Source organism: Micromys minutus (genome assembly GCF_963924665.1).
Source record: "Micromys minutus genome assembly, chromosome: 32".
In the NCBI taxonomy this organism is placed as follows: domain Eukaryota; kingdom Metazoa; phylum Chordata; class Mammalia; order Rodentia; family Muridae; genus Micromys; species Micromys minutus.
In genome coordinates this window covers 14,642,883-14,666,574 of record NC_137967.1, presented here as the reverse complement: position 1 = coordinate 14,666,574, position 23,692 = coordinate 14,642,883, and the positions used below count along the sequence as shown (strand labels likewise).

Below are 23,692 nucleotides of genomic sequence, written 5' to 3'. Positions count from 1 at the left end.
TTAGAGACAAGCACTATTTTTAAAAAATCAAAATTTTTTTAAAAAAGGAAAATAAAGCAAAATAAGAGAAAAAAGTGGTGTCTTTTTGTTGTTTTATGTTGGGTTGTGCTGTGGTTTTGTTTCTTCTTTCTGTCTCTGTCTCTCTGTCTCTCTGTCTCTCTGTTTCTCCGTCTCTCTCTCTCTCTCTCTCTCTCTCTGTGTGTGTGTGTGTGTGTGGGTGGTTGGTTTGGGGTGTCTGTGTGTGTGTGTGTGTGTGTGTGTGTGTGTGTGTGTATTGGTGGTTTGAGACAGGGTTTCACTTTAGACGTGGCTCATCTAAACCGTTCTCTGTAGCCCAGGGTAGCTAGGAACATGGACCACATTACTGTTGTAAATAATATTTATTAACTCTATTAATTCTTAATATGACCCAGCCAGTCCTCTAATAATTGAGTCAGAGTTTTATTAATTTATTTAAACAGCTTTAGCAACATTACTGGGTGGTCACCCCTAGACTAGTTTTCTTACTGCTTGAGTCTCACCTGGGCTGCTTTCCTTCCATTAGCCTGTCCCTAGGGTCCACTTCCGGCGGTGTGCTCAGGATCCATCTGGGCTCATGGCAGCCTCCTCCCCTCTGTCTCCTTTCTCCTTGTAATCCCTACTTGTGACCACAAGCTCAGTAATTGAAACCCCGTCTAACCTCTATCCGCCCCAGTAATTGGCTGTAGACATTTTTATTTAACCAGTCAAAGAAGATTAACAAGCGAATTTATACAGCAACATTTGCTGTATATGAAAATGTGCTCATTGTGGGCAACCAGATCTTGGGGGCCAGTGTTCAGCATTTGAATGCATAGCAGTACCAGGCCAACCCCCAAGACCCCATTGCCTCTGTCTCCTGAGTGCCAGGAGCTGTGCCGGGTCACAGGACGAATGTTCTTTGTGTTGAAGTGGGGCTGTTTTAATAACTTGACCGTAGCTGGTATGGTTGGGAGACAGAAGCAGGAAGATCACAAGTTGCAGTAAGAAATAAAAAAGAGCCAGATTTAGTGGTATATGCTTTTAGTCCCAGCACCCTAGAGGCAGAGGGGTGGATCTTTGTGAGTTCAAGGCCAGCCAGAGCTACATAGCAAGACCCTGTCTCAAAAGTAAACAAAAAAAAAAAAAAAAAAAAAAAAAAGAAATGAGAAAGAAAAAAGTTGGGGGTCTTCAATCAACGGCACATACGTGATGGTGTGTAGAAGTGACAGTATGTGTGGGTAACTGTGTATAGGTGACAGTATGTGGCTTTTGGCTTAGAGCACAGCTGCAGAGAAAGGAGTATTTCAAATCAAAAGGCCATCTGCACAGAGGCTGCCTCTCTGAAAAGGCCAAGTGAGGTCTCCTAGTCACAGTCTCCAGGGCCAAGCCAAGAGTCAGCACAGCCTCAGCCAAGTTGGTGAGTCACTTGGACACCCAACCTTGTCACGCTGACAGTCAGAGAGAAGGCTTGGTGGGACAGTTAGATATTTCCATTTTTGCTATGACGGAGTGGGACCCAGGGCCTTGACCATGCTAAATGAATGTTTTCTACTGCCCCCGCCCTTGGACATTTCATCTTTAATTATATGTATTTTACACGTGTGTGTTTTGGGCTAGAATGTCACTATGCATGTGTGGAAGTTGGAGGTCATAGAACAGCTTGCAAGAGTTCTTGCTCTCTGAGACGTGGGTACTTAGAACAAGCAGCTTTGCTCAATGACTTACTTGCCTTTTGTTTATTTTGATACAGGGTCTCCTGCTTCCCAAACTGGCCCTGAACTCTCTCTGCGGCTGAGGGTGATCATGACTTCCAGATTCTCCTGGGTCTACTTCCAAATGCTGTCCCCTGGGTGCTAGGAATGAAATGCAGGGCTTGTTCATGCTAGTCAAGCGTTCCACCAACTGGGCTACAGGCCAGCCTTCTTTGAATGAAATTTAAACACACACACACACACATACACACACACACACACACACAGCCTTACAAACAGGTCCTAATTCTATCTCCAAAATAGTCAGATATGAAATATGTATCAGGGCTAGGGCTTCGTGTGGCACTCAAGGAAACTGAGGCAGAAGAGTTGCCATTAATTCAAGTCCAGCCTACGGGGCATGCCTAGATCCTGCCTCAAACAAAACAAAGCACCAGACAGACAGAGACAAGTGGATCGCTGCGGGTTTGAGGTCGGGCAAAGTTATATAGTGAGACCCTATCTCAAAAAGAAGGGCAAAAACCAAACAAGCAGATGGGAGTGGTGGTACAAACCGGAGCCATGGGCATTTTTACCCTGGGGAAACAAATGACTGTTCACCCCTATCTTTTACAGAACCACACAAAAACATCTCTGGATGAGAAGCTACACCGAGGGGCAGGTGTGGTCACGCATGCCTGTAATCCCAGCATTTGGGAAGCTGTAGGTGTAAACAACTTCATTAACCAAGACAACAGGAGATGTGTAATAAACCAAGCAAGATGTCCATATGATGACAATTGATGGTGCAGGCCTGTAGTCACAATTTTCTGGGGTTCAGGCTAGCCTGGGATACGTAGTAACAGGATTTTCAATACCAGCGCCTGCCCAGCACCTCCATCCTCACAGTGGCCGGCCAAAATATCCCACTGCACAATTCTCGGAACGGAAGAGACTGAGTGGGAGTAGGGGGTTGGTCCCTCCACTTGGGGACAAGAAGAAAGATGCTTAGATGTCGCGGTGCTTTGTGGGAAATGAAGTCCTTTTCATTTTTGGGCGGTGTTGTCTTGCAGGGGGACCGCGGGCTCAGCGGCTGAGCGACAAACTGCTGCCCTCTGGTGGACGCTGTGCGGTACGGTCCAGGCTTGGGTCATTGAGATGCGGGAAGAGGGAGGAGGCCAGTCAAGTGTAGACGTGGGGGAGCTGTGGGAATCTTTTCTGAAAAGAGTAGACAAACCCGACAAGAGTGTTAGGGGATAAAAGGGTGATGGGAGAAAAGCGCAAGGCCGCTCTGAAGGTTGCATGAACTACAGCGGTCTATTCAGGCCGAACGTAATCCTTCATAGGACTTCTAGCTAGTAATGAGCAGGCATGTCTATGGGTCAGTTGCCTCACTAACGTGTGTGTGTGTGTGTGTGTGTGTGTGTGTGTGTGTGTGTGTGTGTGTGTGTATTATAAGCCTTACTTCCTGTGGCTCGCTCATCAGAACAGCCAGTGCTGGATTTGAAACTGGGCTGCCAGGGGTCTGCACTTTCCCTCATTAACGCTTATTGAATATACGTCTCTTAACTAGTTACTTATCCCAAGCTTGTGATGGGTACAAAACTGTAGTCCTGAAGCTGTTTGTATCTTAATGTTAATTTCACTTCCCCGAGAAGGGCTGGCTAGTCTCTTGACTCCAACTGAACCTGCACATTTTAATTAGTAAAATAAAGGAAAGCCGGTGACTGGGCAGGGCGAGGGAATTAGAGAGGGCTGAGAGGTCAGAAGGTCAGAGGACGGAGGTTAGAGGTCCTGGCAACATGGAGCTTCCCAAGGACCAGCTGGACCCAGGTGGGATTTATTGGCGTTAAATACCTATGAACATTAAGGATTTTATAGGTCTAGTATCTCATATAGAAGGGCAGTTTGTATCTTTGTCTATTTGATGCAATCTTGTTGTGTAGAAGATTTGTGGATTGAGAGTTGAATATATAAACCTGTATGAAAAGCTATCGGGCTGTAGAGTTGTGTTTGTGTGGGATTTTGGGGACAGAGGCGGAGAACAGGCGGTAGTAAACCGCCAAAGAAAGGGAGTCACGCGGACAAGTTGGGCCGTGGTGCTGCTCGGAACTAAAACCGGGCTTGAGGAGTGAGATCACAGGGCCGGTAAAGAGATAAACCTACTTTTATTAATACGTACTGCAACACAAAACAAAACACACACACACACACACACACACATACATATACACACATGTAAATTTATGGTAAGGCAATACATGATAGACAGGGAGAGGAGGTGGGAAAAAGGAACCGGAAAAGGAGGAGTCGGGGAGAGATGGGAAGGGGAGGAGTCAAGGGAAGGAGGGGAGGACGGATCGGGAACCGGAGGACTGTTCATGGCACGTGAGAGGAATTCCTTAGGAGGGGAATAGAGTGTAGTGGTAAATCTGCCCCAAAATAGAACTCAGTTTGTTTTCCTAATCACTGAGTCGTGTTTTCATTGAATGGGTTTATTTGGGTTGAAGAGGAAAATGCAACAAACTGGCGATCGGGTTGAAAAGGATATTGCAACACACACACATACACACACACAACAGCCACAAAAACTCGTTATAAGCATGTGAGTCCTGAAGCTAGAAATTTAGCTCCGCTCGGAACGGAAGGCAGCGTTCCGTGTGTTTTGCTGGTACCAGTCAGGTTTCTGGGCAGCAGAATCATCAGCGGGGCCTTGAGGCTCAGAAAGAGTCCCGCCTTTATTAAAGGCCTCTTCTGTTTAAGTGTGACCCCCGTTCCTTTGCCGGGGACACCCCCCTGACACATTTGCCTATTTAGCTTCATCTTCACCCACTGTCAGCTCCACTTACCCAGAGAACTTCAAGTCCGCCTGTGTTATGAGCAATGGAATATTCCGGGAGAGATGACGCAGGGGTCAAGAGCTGTTCTTTGACTGACCGTTCTGGGAGGATGCGAACAAACTTCCCAGATGGAAAGCCCATGACAGACCAAAGGACAACACCACCAACGTCCAACTTGGTGAAGCAATGAGTTTTATTGGGGGTGACTTAAGAAATATGGGTGAGGGGTCACTTACAGGAGCAGAGATGACTCAAGGACCGCCGCAGCACCAGAGCCCACTTTAGCATGTGGGACACCTCACAAAAGCTGGGAGTCTACGGCACAAGGCACAGCCCGTAGGAGTTCAACAGGTTGGAGAAATTTCTTTCCAGGTGGCTCAGTTGGGCAGCTGAGTGACAAGCAGCAGGCTTTACACCTTGTGTACTCGTGGGAGGAGCCTGGTGAATCAAGTCAGTTTCAGGGACTTCCGGAAGGGATTTGAGTTGTTTACTTTTTGTCTCAATGAGCTCCCCTGGAGGGTTGGACTGTTTCAATCTCCCTGGAAGCTGCTACTTAAGAACACTTGCTGTTCTTGCAAAAGGACCAGGTCATGTTCCCAGCACCAACATGAAGGCTCACAACCATCTGTAACTCAGTACCAGGGGATCCAGTGTCCTCTTCCAGTCTTTGTGGGTACCGGGCACACACATGGTGCTCGTGCATACATACAGGCAAAACATCCATACACATAAAATATTTTTAAAATAAAACGTTAAAGAATCAGGCTCAGCAGGGAGTGGTGGTGCACACCTTTTATCTTAGCACTTGGGAGGCAGAGGCAGGTGGATCTCTGAGGTTGAGGCCAGCCTGGCCTACAGAATGAGTTCCAGGACAGCCAGGGCTACATGGAGAAACCCTGTCTTGAAAAACAAAACAACAATCAAAAGTAGGGGCTGGAGAGATATTTCAGCAGCCAAGAGCGTGTATGACTCTTGCAGAGGATCTGGGTTTGGCTGCCAGTGTGCACACTGGGCAGCCAACCTCTGCCTATAGTCTATGCCAGGGGGTTGGATAATTTTTGTAGCCTCAATGAAGGTCTGCACTCATGTGCATATACTTACAGACAGAAACACACAAACACATCAATAACTGTAATGAAACAAACAAAAACAACAACAACAAAAAAAACAAAAAAACCCCAAAAAGGTTGAGATGGAGAGATGGCTCAGTGGTTAGAGCACTGACCGCTCTTCCAAAGGTCCTGAGTTCAATTCCCAGCAACCACATGGTGGCTCACAACCATCTGTAATGGGATCTCATGCCCTCTTCTGGTGTGTCTAAAGACAGCTACAGTGTACTTATATGTAATAAACTTTAAAAAAATCAAGAAGGTCTAAAAATTTGTTTCAGTGGTAGGTTTGCCTTGAATGCTCAAGGCCCCGGGTTCGATACTCAGCATTGCCAAAAAAAACAAGACAACCCCCTCAAATAAAACTAAGTAGACATATAAATAAGAAAATCATCAGTCTGATTCTGGGAGTGTGGCTCCGTGGTAGAGTGAGTGGCCAGAATCTATCAGAGAGAATAGGGCCCTGGCTCAGTGGGTACACCAGGCCCTGCGTTGCACCCCCAGCAGTGGCATTTGCACACAAGAAGTATGTTTTCCATTGTCAGTTTACCACTTGACAACTGGGAGTCTTTGTTTTCATTCACCTTTTCAATTTTTCACCTTTTGAGATTAAAAAATGTTTATGCGTTTCCGCTGGATTTGCAAAGTACGTGCATGTAATACCCACGGAGACCAGAAGAGGGCGCTAGAGTCCTAGAAACTGGAGTTAACAAATGTTTGTGCGGGTGCTGGGAATCGAACCTTTAGAAGAGTAGTCAGTGCTCTTAACCTCTTAACCACCGAACCTTCTCCCCTGATCTAAAGGGAGGCTTTTGAACTCCTGGAAAGTTTGTGCTGACGTTTGGTGGATCTTGGTGAGCAGTAACTGTGGCTCTTCCTGGAGCTTCTAGTGTGCTTTTTGAGTGGTCAACGCACCAATGGGCGAAACAAGGTCCTCTAAGTCATCGCACGCATGTGCATTCGGAGGTCGGAGGTCGGGTCCTTGTGCTCCCAGAGGAGCTCTCTTGCTGAACTGAGGTTGGTGTGTGTTTCAGTCCGGATCCTACGTGTTCCCCAAAGTCTCACAGTCTGTGCTGTTATGACAGACAGTTGAATCTCTAAGTGGAAATTAGGTGAAGGACAATGGGCATGGTGGTGCAGGGGATGATGGGAGCCTGGCCCCTTTCTCCGGCTGCTTCCCGGGGGTACTGTGAGAGGTCCGGCGTTGCCGCAGGCTCCTTTTGGTGTGCTTTTGTATCTTCACGGGCTGAGATCATAAGAAAAATGAAGGTCACATAATCACGAGTGGAAATCCCTGCCACGAGTCTTTCCCCATTTGCTCTACTTCTGATGGGTCAGGTCTAGGACCCCCGTAAATGCTCAGCAACAATCTGTTACTGAGCCACGCCCAGCCTCCTTTCCTCTGTGCCTGGTCTCAGGTAGGGCTGAGGGTCAAAGTGCTTGCCAAACTGAGGACTGGAATTTGCATGCTCACTCAAGGTCCTGAGGGGGGAGGGGTATATCCAGGTAATCTGGCTAGCAACACTAGGCAGATCAGTGAGCTCTGGCTTTGATTGAGAGGCCTGCCTGGATGAGGTGGGGGAGGGAGTAACAGAGAAATTCCCAACATTAACCTCAGATCTCCCATATACACAGAGACACACATACCCATGCGTGTCCACGCATGCAAGTCTACCTACATACATGAACAATACATACACAAATGGGAAAAAAAAAAAAAGACAAACTCAGGTATTTGTCACAACAGAAAGCTGGCAAATAAGCTGGTGGGAAAGTTGGGGTAATCTTCTTGTTTGCTGAGTTGAGGGCAGCGGGGTGGGGGCGGCAGCATTTTCTATGGATGTGTTTCTTGTGATGTTTGATGGTACTCAGTATCTGTAAGTCTGCGGGCAGTTTCTGCATGCACTGTCTCCTGTCTGCATTTGGGGTTGGCTCTGGGTTTTCAGGGGTTGAGTCTCCTATCAAAGTGAGCCTGTGTGCTTTGTGATGGGACAGGTAACACCAGCTGTGTGCCCAAAGGATCTCACAGCTCTTTGGGACTTTCCTTTCCTGCTTATGGTAGCTTTTCTCCATGTTACAATTAAGCAATTACAACAATTACACCCCTTTCCAAAAAGTCATTCGACCAAGAATCCCTTCACAGAGCTAATGAGGGTTATTATTTTACAGGCAGGTTCATGCCTGGTGACTCACACTCTCCAGAACACAAGGGCACACAGACGTCACACACCTGAGGGCACAATGTTCTCTGCTAGGCTCTACAGTGGCATTTATCTGCTGCCAGTACACACTCCATTTACTTATTATTTTTTCTACTTGGGATGGAACCATATGTTAGGCAAATACTCCAGCACTGAGCAATATTCCAAGCGTTCCTTTCACTTTAGTAAGAGAAAGGAGGAGGTTTTGGTTGTTGGATTGGGTGTGGGGTGTTTGTCATTAGAAAGGAGTTGGTTACAAGTTATTACGTGGTCTTGATCAAGGAGAAAACAAGACACGGACATTTATACTCAGGGGTTTTTCTCTATCCTTTTCTCTGTCCTCTTTTCTTTCTTGTGTAGCAGAGAGGGGTTGAGAAGAAAAAAAGAAGCTATAGGGAGATTATAGGAATAACAGAAAAAAGAGGTAGAGTATTGAATCTATTCTTAAGCCAAAATTTTATAGCCAATAATCTTACATTGGTATAGATCTTTGTATATTGATACATATGAAGGTTATTTTTGTTAGGACATAATTATGTGTACATGCTTTAAACTCTTATTTGAGGTTCTGTACCTAGATGATTCTTAATAATGTAATATAAAGTCCCTTTTCTAAAGTTGCTATTGCAGACTGTTTAGGGTAATTAAGAAATACAAATTAATAGTCAAACTCATGGTCATGTTAGACACTAGTCTAGTTTATCACAAAATAAACTTTCTAGGTTGAACAGATAGTAAATATTGACAAACAAATCAAGTTTGCCAATTCAGATGTGCTATAGATAAATAGATGGTCTCCAAAAACCTCAGAGACAGAATATAACATTTAAAGTTTTTGTTTTTTAATCAATTTAAGCCTCTTTTAGACAGTGAGACAGGTCTGCTACTCAAAGCACCCCCATTTTTACTTTGAAGAAATATGATGGGGGGGGGAGTCACAGTAGGAAATTGGCTTCCCCTTGGAATTACCCTTGGCTTCCCTGTCCTACACATTCCTTAAATTCTTCTCCCCACCTCTGCAAAAACAGTGGCCCAGCAGTTCAAGCTGCCTCACCTTGGCCTAAGGGACTTCCTTGAGTAAATAATTCTCTGGAGAATTTACTGACTGCTCTGACCCTCTGGTCCCAAACCTTATAACCTTGCTGATGTAACCTACACCCTTAAAAAGTATAAAAACTGCTTATAACAGCCTCTCCTCTGGATGTAGGCCACCCCAGTGCACTGGACTAATAAACCTTTTGCTTTTGCATCGATCCCGAATCTCTCGTCTCATTCATGGGAGCCTCATTTGGGTCTTACGATGAGCATTAAAGAAGCTCCTCATGGAGTCTGCTCCCAAGGGGTAAGCTACCACTGGGCAACATCTGCCCTGCTCTAACTGCAGACAGAATGTCCAAAATGGACAGACAGGGACATAGGGAAGGAGGCTGCTTTGGAAAAACAATGTAGGCTAGTCCTTCATAATTCCTGCTCCACAAAAATGTCCCTCAGACTCTGGGCCAGAAGGCAGAAGATGATTGCTCCAAAAATTTAGAGACCATTTTGGGTGTGATTTCTAGATTCTGTGATTTCTGGAAGCTGCATCCCTGTACTTCCGGCAAACACTGGTAATATTTATTCCTTCTCGGGCCTCTGATGGGGTTGAAGACTAGAGAGTTATAGTCTTACAATTAAGCCTAAATCATTTAGAATTTAAGATGTCTTTAGGTCTAAGAAACTGTTTGTCTATCTTCTCTGGCTGGTTAGATAAAAGCACCTCACAGCTGATGACTGAGGAGAATAGAGGTAGTCAGAATTTAGGTTTCCTGGCTGGGGGTCAGGGTAGAGACCAGGAGGAGAAGAGGAAAAAGAGAAAGAAGCTGGAGAGAACAGGAGGTTAGATGTGATGGACCAGGAACACATGGTTGAGGGAAATGCCCCTGGGGACAGGCTGATGAAGCAGAAATGACCTGTGTGAGTCTCAAACAGCATGTCCTGGTGAGTAGAGCTGTGGAGTTAGCAGTCTAGTGTATAGAAAAATACCTTGGTGGTGACTTGCCCAGCAATTGAATTGTGCTAAGCTCATTTTTAAAATCCACAGGACTCTGCCTTGATTATTAAGGAGCTGGCCAGGTCATATTATGAACTAATAGATTTTATGAAATACACCTTATAAGACCTGGCTTGGTTTACTTTTTTTTAAAAAATACTAAACGGGGTCTGGAAGGATGGCTGCTATTCCAGAGGCCCTGGGTTAAATCCTAGCACCCACATGGCGGCTCACATTACTAACTACCATTCTAATGCCCTCTTCTGCCCTCTGTGGGTACTGCAGGCAGGCAAAACAAAAAACAAGTGTTGGGGGTTGGTCTGGTTCTGTTGGATATTCAAATGCTAGATTCTGTACCCCGAGATCTGGCTGCCCCAGATTCGAGAATCCTCACATATACCAAGTGATGCTATGTAAACCCTACTCCCCAATTTAAAGTTAACTGGTTAATAAAAGGCTTTGATTGGGCGATGGGGAGTGAAAGGCGGGATTTGAGGATAGAGTGAGGGGCCATGAGCATGTGGCCAGGAGGAACAGCAAGTATCAGGGGACATATGTCTAGGACAGAAGTTAGAATAGCCTCAGACCTGCCCAATCTAGGCTTAGATTGTGTGGACTTTGGACGGGATAACTACAACGTGTAATTCATTTTACACGCAATGTCTTAAAATACCAGTGGTCCCTCAGGTCCCTCCCTTTCGTCCTTCTCTAGTGCAGCTCCGTTGACAGCTAAGTAGACAGCTGCCTGGAGCTAAGGGCTGTTCTTCCTTAAGCTTCATCGTGTGGCCATGCGATAACATTTTGGCTAATGAGTTAGGAACAAGGTAGTTGTGCCTCTTTTTCATCCCCTCTCCCCAGGTTTCTGTTTTTTTTTTTTTTTTTTTTTAATTTATTTTATGTGAGTACACTGTAGCTGTCTTCAGACACACCAGAAGAGGGCACCAGATCCCATTACAGATGGTTGTGAGCCACCGTGTGGTTTCTGGGATTTGAACTCAGGACCTCTGGAAGAGCAGTTAGTGCTCTAACCACTGGGCCATCTCTCCAGCTCTCTCGAGGTTTTTAAACTAAATATAGCACAGGATGGTTTGGAATTCAAAACCCAGGTTGTTATCACCAGGGCTAACCTCCTGCCTCCACCTCCTGAATGCTAGGACAGCACTGAACCGCCATGTCTGGCTCTGTGGCTCTTCCTTAAAGGCAAAGGCTATCCCCTTTTGGCCTTCCTAGAAGCTGGAGTATATGGGGTCAGGAGATGGGAGTGCCCCAAGATTTGCAGATATGGAGACTGGCTGCTGACAAGCAGAGCTCACTATTCCAGCTCTGGGGAGTACGTGAGCCTTTAAAAGGAGAAGAAATTTCAGGGTGTGTTTGTACCATGTTGTTAGTCCCAGCGCTTGGGAAACAGGCAATGGAGGATCAGTGACTGACACCAGCCTGGTTGTCTTAGGGTTTTACTGCTGTGAGCAGACACCATGACCAAGGCACAACTCTTAAAGGGACAACATCTAATTGGGCCTGGCTTATAGGTGCAGAGGTGCAGCCCATTATCATAAAGGCAGTCATGGTGCAGGAGCTGAGAGTTCTACATCTTCATCTGAAGGAAGCAGGAAAAGACTGGCTTCTAGGCAGTCAGGACAAGGGTCTCAAAGCCCACCCCCACAGTGACACACTTCCTCCAACAAGGCCACACCTCCAACAGTGCCACTCCTTGGGCCAAGCATATACAAACCACACTGGTGAGCAAATTCTGGGACAGGGGTAGGGAGTCGGGAGGGGGTTCAGGGTTGGTGTCAGGGTGTGTGTTGGTTCACAGAAACAAAAACAGGAGAGGGCTAGAGAGATGGCTTAAGAGATGATTAGGTGATTAAAAACAATGACTGCTCTTCCAGAGGTCCTGAGTTCAATTCCCAGCACAACCATCTGTAAAGGTATCTATGCCCTCTTTTGGTGTGTCTGAAGACAGCTACAGTGTACTCATAGGCATTAAACAAATAAATCTTAAAAAAACAAACAGAAAACCAGAAGACATTGAGTGTCTATCTTACGGAAGCTCCTATTATTTGGGGCCCTTAGAGCAGCAGAATGCTTAATTATTAATTTATGATTACTTTGTATTTATTTAATTTTTTTTTTGCTTTTTTGAGACAGGGTTTTTCTGTGTATTCTTGGCTGTCCTAGAACTCACTCCGGAGACCAGGCTAGAGATCTGCCTGCCTCATCCGGAGTTCTGGGATCAGGGGAGTTCGGCACCACTGTCTTCAGAGTGTTTAATTCTAGGAGAAATAAATGTCTATGGGTGTGCACGCTGTGTGTGCAGGAAGCTGAAGTGGCAGCTTTGTGAGGTGCTGGAGGTGAGTGTTCGGATGGACGCTGGTCCTCTGCTGGAGCAGCAAGCACTCGTAACCACAGGGTCATGTCCAGTACTCAGGGTATTATCTTAAGGGACAAAGCCACCTCTGGGAGGCTTCCAGATGCCACCATTTTGTCCAACTGGTCCTGCCTTTGCCTCTTGCTTTCCCTCCCTCTCCTGGAGACAGGGTCATTTTATGTACATCTTGCTATCTTGGAACTCACTGTGTAGACCAGGCTGGCCTTGAACTCACAGAGACCCGCCTGCCTCTGCCTCCCAGTGGTGGATGAAGGCTGGGAGGGATGCCGCCACACCCCACCAGGAGTGCTTTCTCGTCCTGGAATCAAGAGACGTCCACAGCCTTGACACTCTGCTTAATTTAATGCACAAATCTCAGAGGATTAGGTATTCAGAGAGGCTGTGTCAGAGGCGGGGCCGGAAGGGGCGGGGTCTCGGGCCAATCAGTGTCACATCTCGTCCAACCCGTAGTCTTCCTCTGGGAAATCTCCCACGGTGACGGTCGATGGCTTCACAAAGGCACCATACTTGGCCTGACATTCAAAGTATCGTTTTCCGTTCACACTGTGGGCAAGACGGGGAGGCAGTGGTGAGGGGAGGCTTCCAGTCCACGAGCCAGGGTGCGCAGGCTCAGCCAGCCGCGCAAGGGGACCCCCCGCGTCCACGCGCGAGCACACGACTCTGCGGCAATACGTTACCTGCCATCGTTTTTTCCTAATGGCTCATCGTATCGGACACCAACCCAGTAGCCTGGCTTGAAGTCTGTGAGTCCTGCCCGGGAGAGAAATCTCCAGTGAGCTCACTCCTTGTCCGCCATCTCTGGGGGAGCGGGAAAGCTGTCATGGAGACAAACCAACCCCTCTACCTCCATTGTTTCTATTCCTCTTTCCAGGCAGTGTTAAGGCCTAGGTAACTTGTTTGTCTAGCATGCTGCTTTGTGCTGTTATTATAAGGAAACTTTCTCATGTGTGGTGACTGCGGTCACTTCGATGTCCTGTGCTTTGGCGTTCTGTGAGACCCATCACAGTAGAAGTCAGTTAGAACTGCATTGTATAGTTAGCCACAGGAAGCTTGGACCTGAACCAATCAGCAGCACTTCCTGTGCCTGTGTATGAGCTTTTATGGTCTTTGCTTTCATAAGTTACTCCTGGCCGGCTGGAGAGATGGCTCAGCTGTTTAAGAGCACTGACCGCTCTTCCAAAGGTCCTGAGTCCAATTCCCAGCAACCACATGGTGGCTCACAACCATCTGTAATGGGATCTGATGCCCTCTTCTGGTGTCTGAAGACAGCTACAGTGTACTCATATACATAAAATAAATAAATCTTTAAAAAGTTACTCCTGGGATGAACCCCAACATAAGAGACACCTGCATCAATATAAAAAGCTATTTGGAATAAGACTTCCATTTTGAGTTGTGGGTCAAGGTAAATTTAAGACCAGAAGACCTCCCTGGGAACTGACATCTTGGCATGGTGAGACATGCATGTGGGTAGCGGACATCCTGGCTGGCAAGTTAACACGTTAGGCAGGGCACATCAGGGCACGTCGTCACCACAGCTGGAATACCCCAACCAATGGGAACAGGGTAAGTATACAACAAAGACACGTTCCTATCCCTAAATCCTGATTAACTTGGCACAGATGTTTGTGGATTTTAGGCTTAAAGGCCCTGAATGGTCTTAACTCCATCCCGAGTCTGTCCCATGGCCCTGATTCATCATCTGCCTTGGGTTGTGGCATTCAATAAACAACCTGACTGAGATTAGAGTTGAGTTTGGATGGCAGCCTCCTCTTTGGTCTTTCCTGCTTCTGCCCCATTTATTCAGGACCCCACCCAGAGCAGGGGAAAGCACTGCTCCATTGTCCCAGAGAAAGGCTTATGTGGCCATGTGGCCAAAGATAAACCAGATCTGTCAACAACTGACACTGAGATGTTTAGCCTCTGGAGTGGTCAGAAGCCATGTTAAACTTCCCAGTAGGGGATGTTTCCAAGGCAACCTAGCAAACAAGCTCACAACCAAGAACAAAGGAAAACAGCCCCGCTGAGGGTAAATTCAAGGCTGGGAGGAGGTGGGCTGGCTGTGGTGGGGCATGCCTTTGATCCTAGCAATCAATCAGGAGGCAGATCCAGGTGGATCACAGCAAGTTCATCAGGCCATGGCTTCAGGCTGTCTGAAAAGCATAAGGTCTGGAAATGATAGGAAATGGGGCTGAGCTAAACCATGGGTGTAGGTCTGTGAGTATCTTGCCCCTGGCCCTCTCCTTCTCCACCGAGTAACACCTCCCCCATGATGCTCTTGCCCAAGCGCATGGGGCCAATGGCTATGCTCTGAACTCTGGAAACATGGGCCAAAAGACACCTTTCCCTAAGTTCTATCAAGTTTCCGGTCACAGTGACAAAATGACACATACCTACATACATGACAGTGCCCCTGCGAAGGGACTGGCCAGGTGCCCGGACCTCACAACGGCTCCCTACAGAGATGGCACTGGCTTGGGCCTTCTCCTCACTGAGACGCTGGGCAGCCTCTGCCTCTTGCTGGGCCCGGAGTTCTTCGTTGTACGGGCCTAACTTGCTGCGCTTCATGAAGGATCGAACTGTGTCTGTGGGCAGGGTAGGGAGGGGGTTGACGGTCATGAAGAAATTCTATTCTGAGTGTTTAGGAGCTATCACCAGACACCCTCAGGCCTCTCTCTCTCACCAGAGCTTTGGCCTCTTCCCATCTCTTTGCAACTCCTGGCAACTCAGAAGAGAAGGTGAGGCCCAGCACCAGCCCCTCACTTGGCCCCACTTCTCCACACACTCTCTGGACTATCTGCTCTGACCTGTCCTCAGATGCCAGCTCCAAATGCCACACTGCTCTGGGCACATCCTCCTTGCCCTATCACGTGCCCCTTTCACCGTGACAACTCCTCAACGCAACCTCGGACTGCTTCAAAGCCCCTATCTGCCTGCCTGACCCCCACACCCCTCCTCTCCCAGCATCTATGCCCGCCATCGATCCCACCTTCTTCCGCTCTCCAAGCCCAGGCCCCACGACCCAGCCTGTGATGGCCCCACCCTGTCGGCCCCACTGTCTGGACCCACAACCCCCCCCCAGCCCCGCCCATGCAATTCTGTACTCTGCCTCCGTTCGTAAGCATCTGGTGAGATCTCGTATTTCTCCACTTTGGACACGTCCTCGTATTCTCCGAGCCGGACGCCACTGTGGTCAATGACCTGTGGTAAGAGGAGAGAGGTCAGTAGGGACCAGGGCCAGGGAGACATGGGAGGCTGGCATGAAGTCACACACTGGCATCAACACCGCTGATGCGTCCGTGTCCCTCAAGCCAGATGCAGAGCTCAAGTCTGACTCACATCCTTCCTCTCTGGACCCTGTGATGCTCCTGGGTTGACCCCGACCTCCAGACCAGGATCATCTGGGTTATGGCTTCCTTTCTGGCCTCCCTGTTCTGCCCGTTCTCTGTCTGACTTCCCACCTACATCCAGAGGGTGCCCATGAACACCTGAGGTCCCTCCATGAACAACAGCAGATCCCTCCTGGCTTATAGCCCCCCAACTCCCAGGTTGCAGAGTACTACCTCAACAGCTCCCAGCAGGTGCTGTGGTTCCTCCGCCACCTGAACATTTTCACAGGCCACACCCTCCCTTGCCTCTCTTTATTTATTTATTAATTATAGGCACACTGTAGCTGTCTTCAGACACACCAGAAGAGGGCATCAGATCCCATTACAGATGGTTGTGAGCCACCATGTGGTTGCTGGGATTTGAACTCAGGACCTCTGGAAGAGCAGCCAGTGCTCTTAACCACTGAGCCATGCCATCTCTCCAGCCCAGAATTTACTTTAATCCCAACACTTGGGAGGCACAGGCAGATGGATCTCTTGAGTTCAAGGCCAGCCTGGTCTACAGAGTGACTTCTAGAACACCCAGGGCTACACAGAGTAACCCTGTCTCAAAAACCAAAACAATAACAACCACAAAAATTAAATTCCAGTGTTGGGAGGGTAGCCCAGGCCTACAATCATAGTACTTTGGGGGTGGAGTCAAGATGATCAAGAGTTCAAGAACACCCTAGAACAAGTTCAAGGACACCAACACACCCAGATCAAATTGCATACAAAAAGAACAAAAAACAGAAGAAAACAACAACAAAAACAAATTCCACCCTGAGGATGAGGTTTTTTTTCTTCCTCAAGTGGAGATAACCTAACCTTGGCCTATGTTATAGGACCATCCCCCGTGTTATTCTGGGGGTTCAAGGATTCAGCAGTGATTCGGTGATTCATGGAGGACCCTGCCTGTGCTGGGCCCCACTCCAGTAGCTGGTGACAGAGCCTCGAACTAAACGAGAGAGACATCTGCCCTTTCGGAATAATCGGGGACATACACAATAAAACCAGACCAACGGGAAAAACCCATACAGTGCTGGAAAGCAGAGAAAAACCCAAAATATATTTAAGGGGAGAAAAAGAGAGAAAGAAGCCAGGTAGTGGTGGTGCACACTTTTTTTTTTTAAATCCCAGCACTCAGGAGGCAGAGGCAGGTGGATCTCTTGGTGTGAGGCCAGCCTGGTCTACAGAGAGAATTTCAGGATAGCCAAAGAAAACCTGACTCCAGGAAAAAAAGAAAAAAAAAAAAAAAAAAAAAAAGAGAAACAGGTTAAAATTTTATACTGAGCCATAATCCCACTTGGGAGATGGAGACAAGCTTGGGAATAGAGTCAGCCATGGCTACAAAGAGTGTTTTGAGACCAATCAGGGATACATGAAATTATCTCAAAAAAACAAAAGAAGGGCTAGAGCGATGGCTCAGGGGTTAAGAGTGGTGACTGCTCTTCCAGAGGTTCTGAGTTCAAATCCCGGCAACCACATGGTGGCTCACAACCATCTGGGATCTGATGTCCTCTTCTGGTGTGTCTGACAGCTACAGTGTACTTATATATAATAAATAAATAAATAAATAAATAAATAAATAAATAAATAAATATTTATCTTGCAGAGGACCCAGGTTTGGTTCTTAGTACCCACGGGGCAGCTCATAACATTTATAATTCCAGTTCCAGGGATCCAGTGTCCACTCCAGACTTCCATGCATATACACGCACACAGGTAAAAAACTCATACATATACAGGAAAACAAATAAATCTCAAAACAACAAAAACACAGAAGGGCAGAAGGATAGATGTAGTCAGATGGTTCAGGGAATCAGAGATGGTGGCTCCTGGACCAAACCTGGCCAGTTCAATTCACAGGACCCACACAGTGGGAGGGAAAAAACAATTGTTCACCTCTAAGCATGTGGTACCATAATCATGTGTTTGCATCATGGTATACAATAAATATAAATGAAACAAAAAAAAAAAAAAAAAAAAAAAAAGAAATTATTGACTCTTGTAAAGGTAATTTTTTCCTGTGCGGACGATCAAACTTCCACATCCTCTCTTTCAGGATTTGAAACTCAGGTCCTGGAATTGAACTCAGGTTGACAGGCTCCTATGACCAGCTCCTAGCTTTTTCTTTTTTAACAGAGCCCCACGGCTTCTCTGGGGCTTGCCTCCTAAATCTCCCTGAATGCTGAGATTACAGGTGGAAGGTGACATCTTCAGTAAAGATTAAGAAAAAGGCATGGAGACAGAGCTCACTCAGACTGTCAAGCAACCGCAGGGCAGGGACTGAGTGGGGAAGGTGGGCAGAGGCTGAGGGCAGATGATATGAGCTGAGACACACAGAGGTCTTCTGTGTTCTTGCTGCTCCCAATCAGGCCAGCACATGGTGGTTCACCTCAGTTCTTCACATACAGCTCTATACTTTCTTCCTCTCCAGGTAATACCGTCTAGATATCTGCTCCAACATCCATTCCTCCAGGAAGCCTCTTCAAATATCCCTAGGTAAAGGCTGGTACCTCTTCTGAATTTCACCACTCCCCTGGGCTCCCCCCAACCCCGTCCAGACAACCCTGGTCTGTTACTGTCTACTGAACATCTGCTTCATAACAGGCTGAACTGGCGGGTTCCATGAGGATAGGACCTATACTGGTTATCACAATAGGCAAAACACACAGTACTTGTTGAATAAAGAAGTAAGTGAATCAGTGTGGTGCGGGGTCCTCACATGGATTCGGCAGCCATCATCCACAGGATAGGAGCCCAGCAGCGCATCCTCCTGATCCAACTTTCTGTAGAACTTGTCGTCAGCTCCATACAGCTCCAGTTCCATGCAGGAAGCAGGGCTGCCCACCACCAGTTCCAGTTTACACTGCGGCAGGGAGGCAGGATGAGGAGAAAGGCTGTCAGAGGCCACATCTTTAGACTTGTATCAACCACCATGTTCCAAAAGATCCATCTTAAACCAGTTCCTCCTGGACCCGCCCCCTCGGCTCCCAAGAGCGTCTGATTTTCCCGGGTCCCGTCCCTACTCTGGGGACTCAGGTTTTCTGGGGCTCCCAGGCCTCAGAGGCAGGTTGCCAGTCTCTGCAACCTTACCTCCAGCTCCGCCCACTAGTTTTCAGCCCCTCTTCTTTGCTCCGCCCCCGCGGACCCCGCCCCCATGGCCACACCTTGAACTCTGCGATGGTGAGGCTACGACTGTATCGCTTCTCCGAACGGAAGCTGTTGAGGGAGCTGCTGATGAAAACCGTCACGGTGGGCGCCGAGATCCCCGTCACCTCCATCTCGCCGCGCCCCGTAGTGGCCCGCGGTCCGGTTCAGCCGTCTCACACCGGCTCCGCAGTGGCCGCCGCTGCTTCTGGGATATAAGTCCCGCCCCTTGTCCCGGAGTTGACCAATGTAGGCGCTCCATCTAACATGGCCGACCAATCGCTGTCGTCCTTTCTCCACGGACAGGCGGATTCTCGGGGACGTCCAACCAATCCCGAGAGGCCTTCCGTGGCTCTCGGTTCTTCCAATAGCTGCCCGGGAAGCAGGCGAGGCGGGCGGGTGGCGGCCGATGCCGGAAAGAATGGCTGGAGTTATACCGGTCCGCCGAGTGTAAGCTCGGCGCATGTGCACTGGTCTTGGGCCAAAAAGAGAGCAAAGGCTTCCCCCGTTTACACTCAGCGCCTTGCGGATGACGTTGCGCATCATAGTCCAAGCCCTTGTCCTAGATCCATACCACTCGGAGTTGGAAAGCAACGTTCCGAGGGTACCAGAGGGTATCAAAGGATTGACGCAAGCCGCCAAGCAGACATCCATAAGATTGCGCGCAGCCCCGCCCTATTTTGGTGCAGCCACGCGACCTGACCCTTCCCGCGGTCCGTAGCGCGGCCGCGCAAGCGCAGAAGGCCCAGCAGTCCAGTCGCTATGGAACCGGACGGGACGTACGAGCCTGGCTTCGTGGGTATTCGGTTCTGCCAGGAATGGTGAGGCCCGGGCAGCAGGTGTGGGAAGGCAGTGAGGAATGGCTCCAGGGCTGACCTCTGACCTCCCCTCCCCACAGTAACAACATGCTGTATCCCAAGGAGGACAAGGAGAATCGCATTCTGTTGTACGCGGTGAGTGCCGGCAGCCCTCTTAGCCAGAGAGTTCGCGCCTTCCCTGCTGGCTCCCTGCACAATCGCTTCTTGACCACCCCTCAACGCACCCTCACCCCCATCTTGTCCATCTCCTCCCTGGATCACCCTGCCCGCCCTCCCGTTTAGTCTTGTTGGGGATCTGATCTGTTTGTGACACTCCTCCCGCCACGCTCTCCCGTCTGCAGTGCCGGAATTGCGATTACCAGCAGGAAGCCGACAACAGCTGCATCTACGTCAACAAAATCACGCATGAAGTGGAGTGAGTGGCGGGACCCCGGCTTGGGGTACGATAACTTGTTAGGACACCCGCTCTGACCGTAATTACTTCCCCATCCCTGCAGCGAGCTGACCCAGATCATCGCAGACGTGTCCCAGGACCCTACGTTGCCCCGGACCGAGGACCACCCGTGTCAGAAGTGAGTGCACATCTGGCATAGGGAATGGCTGTCCACTGAGGGGTCTTTCACGTTTTTCAGTAACTGAACCATCCCCTCAGGTGTGGCCACAAGGAGGCAGTGTTCTTCCAGTCACACAGTGCCCGAGCTGAGGTGAGTGGCTAACCTCTTTCTTGGTGTCTGGGTGCTTTCCTAGGGGGTGGGGACACCAGTTTTGTGCTGATCCTGTTTCCTTGAATCAAGATCGGAAAAGTTCCTTTGATTGTTCTTTTGGGCCTCACACTATCCCCCGGGTCCAGACCCTGACTGAACGTTCTTCTTGCCAGGACGCCATGCGCCTGTACTATGTATGCACTGCCCCACACTGCGGCCACCGCTGGACCGAGTGACCGTTCCTTCCTCCACCTGTAATAAACGCCAGTCTCTACGCCAGTGTTTCCGGTGTTTATTTGTCTCGCGGGTAGGAAGCAGTGAGTTATATCAGGTTGTGCGGTGTAGGGTGCGGTGCTGCGCATAAGCGTCGGGCCGTGAGCAGGTGAAGCCACAGTCTTCACATACGTGCAGCTTCTCCCTGCGCTCCCGGTAAGCATAGCTGGCTGGCTGCCCGTGCACCTTGGCAAGATGAGCCTCAAGGGAGCAGCGCTGAGTGAAAGCTTTCCCACAAGCGCCACAGCGGAACGGCCGGATTCCTGTTGAGATGAGCAGAAAAGGCAATGGTCTCGGAGTATGGGCTCCCGCATTGCACTCCCTATCTTTGTTCCAAGCTAGGCTTATGTTTGTGGCCAACCAGCCGTCTGCTCCCCCTCCTTAAGGCACCAGGAGCCAGGCTGCGTGTCTCCTTCATCCCTCAACAGGAAGTGTCTTCTGAGAGGGGGAGAGTTCCCGTGACTGCTCTGAATCCTGAATATTTATCGTATGACTTATTTTGAGACAAGGTCTCATAGTGTTAGCCCAAGCTGGCCTGGGCTGCCTTCTTCTGCTTCCCAAGTGCTGGGGTTAAAGGCAAGTACCACCAAGCCTGTCTTTAATGTTTTAAGCGAATTTTGGGGTGTCTGTGTGTTTGCTTAAGCTCACGTGTATGCACACATGCTATGGTGCCAGTGTGGGGGTCAGAAAACAATCTGTAGGAGTCCTTTCCTTACGCCAGGGTCCTGGGGATATTTTTTCTTAAAGATTTATTTATGTATGTATATGAGCTGTTTTCAGACACACCAGAAGAGGACATCAGGTCCCATTACAGATGGTTGTGAGCCACCATGTGGTTGCTGGGATTTGAACTCAGGACCTCTGGAAGAGCAGTCAGTGCTCTTAACTTCTGAGCCATCTCTCCAGCCCCCTGGATCCTGGGAATTTAACTCAATTATCACTCGTCAGCAGTTGTCTTACCCACTGAGAAATCTGGTTGGCCCTGAACCTGAGTTCTGTAGCCAGCACCCATCTCTACCCTTGCCAGGCCTCTTCTTTGGTGCCACCTGATACTCACTCCTTTGAGGAACATTGTGTCTCTTGTTACCTGTGTCCCTGCTGTATATCCCCGGTCCCTGGAAACCCCACAGCCCACTCCCACATGTCTGCCCCTGTCATTCTGTCACCATCGCTATCTGGTGTCTTTGTTCCCACTGTCGCTCACCAGTGTGAGTCCTCATGTGGCGCTTGAGGTCGAAGGCATCGTGAAAGCCTTTACCACAATAGTGGCACACGTGGCGCCTAGCTGGGCTGTGGCATTTGAGGTGCCGAGTCAGCATGCGTTGCAGCGGGAAGGCCTTAGGGCAGAGTGGGCAGCCGAGAGTCCCAGAGCCCTTGGGAGCAGAGGTCAGTGTCCCCTGTGAGGACTGCGAGGGTGTAGGGGTTAGCATGCCAGCTGGATCTTGTCCTGTCTCCGTACTCTGCAGTCTGCAGAGTGAAGGGCGTCTAGAAGAGGGTCTGTGAGTAGTGGGGACAGCTGCAGCCCTCTCCCCTAAACCTTCCTAACCAAGTCCATCGGTCTGACCTGTCATGTCCCTTCATACCCAGAACACACTTGGCTCATACTAGCTTTCCTAGTTTTACTGTCTGCCTCTAGCTCTCACCGGAAGCAAGCTCCCTGAGGAAGTGGACTGCTGTCCCTCCTGCCGAACTCAGCACCTCTTCAGGGCCTGCCTCTCAGATGCGGAAGTGACCTCACGCACTGAATTCTGACTAGTATCTCCCTTCCTTTCAAAGCCAGCAACAGTTAACCTCTTGGGGGGTTAAGGTAACAGAACCCCGACCCCTGTCTGTTTATCTAGTGTTCTGACATAAATCACCTCTACTTAGCGTTTGGAATCTCTTCGTATCCACTGGACACACAGATCCGTGGAGCAGGACCGCCCTAGGAATAGGGGTCTTAACTGAGACTGGAATGAGCTGGTTCTGGGAAGGGAGGGGGTGCCAAGTGAAGAACTGGAGAGCACATGCAGAAGGCCCGGAGTAAGGGCAGCCAGCTCTGTGCACGAGTGGGAAGCCATCCCTGTGTCGCTGCCAACTCACCACTGTCCAAGTGTCTCTCAGACCAGAAGATCTGTGTGCTGGTGGCATGGCCAGGCTGCTGCAGTCTGGGAAGAGAAGCCAGAGGGTGACGCCCTGTGCCTCCTGAGCCCGTCCCCTCGAGGCCCAGATAGGTGCATACCTGGGACATAGGCATCTCCCCGGAGCTGGTCAGGAAGGTGGCTCCAGTTAGGAGGCTGCGGACGCCGACTCCTCACAAGAAAGACCCGGGGCATTGCTTTCAGGATGGTGAAATGGCTCTTCACAGGGCTGCCTCCAATCTGCTGCCTGTCAGACCTCAGCCCCAGAACTAGGTGTAATCAGGAGACCCATGGAAGCCTCATTCTCTTCATGCAAATTTTGGGACAAGCCCGGGGAGCAACCTTAACTGGCTCTGGTTACCTTTGCTGGGGCCTGCCATCACGGTTCTCTCTCTAGCCAGGCTCCCAGACAACCCTGCCAATCTCCATGGAGACACTGGAGAGCTCATCCCCCAGGGAGGCTTGAGTGAGACAAGAGCCTAGGCTGCTCCTGGGGATGAAGATCAGAAAAGACACATGGCCCCAGGTCTGGAAGGGCAAAGAACTCCAGGACTGTTTACCAGGCAAATCAGTCTCCCGGACATCCATCAGCCTGTCTAGTTATTCAAATCTCAGCAGCTGTCCAAGGGTGCTGGTGGGGACAGCTGTGATTGTTCAGTGCTACTGGTGTAGGATGACAGCCGACTAAGTAGTTAAAGGCAAAAATAAAGATGGGGCTGTGATTCCTCAAGCCGGACCCCCCCCCCAATCTTTAGGTTTCCAAAGGTGACATGGCATCATCTGGCTTAGGGCATTAAAATGCTGGGTTGTCAACAGTTCAGTTCCCAGTGAGTGCAGGGACTCCTGTCCACTCTGGGTCCAGGAGTTCAGAATTGTGAATAGTCTCTTCACAACTGCCTTTTCTGTTTTCTCTGACAGTCTTTTGAATGTACTTCTAACTATAGGCAGACCTTACTTAGTTCAGCACTGAAAATGAGCACACTGTGCGGGGCCA

The 23,692-nt window shown here is 49.1% G+C and overlaps 3 protein-coding genes across 3 annotated transcripts; 1 reads left to right on the top strand and 2 right to left on the bottom strand.

Annotated features, from left to right (window-relative positions):
* Positions 1-12,585: 12,585 nt before the first annotated feature.
* On the bottom strand, positions 12,586-18,984 carry TBCB (tubulin folding cofactor B). The gene is made up of 6 exons (XM_080908191.1): positions 18,804-18,984; positions 18,359-18,502; positions 15,367-15,463; positions 14,656-14,847; positions 12,940-13,012; positions 12,586-12,805 (listed from the first exon to the last, which is right to left on the bottom strand). The coding sequence occupies exons 1-6, from the start codon at positions 18,915-18,917 to the stop codon at positions 12,691-12,693; spliced, it is 735 nt and encodes a 244-aa protein (XP_080764317.1). The 5' UTR covers positions 18,918-18,984; the 3' UTR covers positions 12,586-12,690.
* Positions 18,985-19,237: 253 nt separating this feature from the next.
* POLR2I (RNA polymerase II subunit I) lies at positions 19,238-20,580 on the top strand. Its single transcript, XM_080909030.1, has 6 exons — positions 19,238-19,604; positions 19,682-19,736; positions 19,943-20,016; positions 20,099-20,173; positions 20,254-20,305; positions 20,479-20,580. The coding sequence occupies exons 1-6, from the start codon at positions 19,546-19,548 to the stop codon at positions 20,539-20,541; spliced, it is 378 nt and encodes a 125-aa protein (XP_080765156.1). The 5' UTR covers positions 19,238-19,545; the 3' UTR covers positions 20,542-20,580.
* Positions 20,581-20,632: 52 nt separating this feature from the next.
* On the bottom strand, positions 20,633-22,893 carry OVOL3 (ovo like zinc finger 3; the record flags this gene model as incomplete). The annotated part of the gene is made up of 4 exons (XM_080908810.1): positions 20,633-20,841; positions 21,783-21,984; positions 22,661-22,725; positions 22,800-22,893. The coding sequence occupies 4 exons, from the start codon at positions 22,891-22,893 to the stop codon at positions 20,633-20,635; spliced, it is 570 nt and encodes a 189-aa protein (XP_080764936.1).
* Positions 22,894-23,692: the final 799 nt, after the last annotated feature.

Excerpts from the sequence above, each read along its gene's own strand:
- TBCB (XM_080908191.1), bottom strand. The coding sequence starts at position 18,917 with ATGGAGGTGACGGGGATCTCGGCGCCCACCGTGACGGTTTTCATCAGC. Across the intron at positions 14,848-15,366 it reads TGCTTACGAACGGAGGCAGA|ACACAGTTCGATCCTTCATG; the intron begins GTACAGAATTGC and ends CCCTGCCCACAG. Across the intron at positions 13,013-14,655 it reads GGGCACTGTCATGTATGTAG|GACTCACAGACTTCAAGCCA; the intron begins GTATGTGTCATT and ends TCTCCCGGGCAG.
- POLR2I (XM_080909030.1), top strand. The coding sequence starts at position 19,546 with ATGGAACCGGACGGGACGTACGAGCCTGGCTTCGTGGGTATTCGGTTC. Across the intron at positions 19,737-19,942 it reads ATCGCATTCTGTTGTACGCG|TGCCGGAATTGCGATTACCA; the intron begins GTGAGTGCCGGC and ends TCCCGTCTGCAG. Across the intron at positions 20,174-20,253 it reads GAGGACCACCCGTGTCAGAA|GTGTGGCCACAAGGAGGCAG; the intron begins GTGAGTGCACAT and ends CCATCCCCTCAG.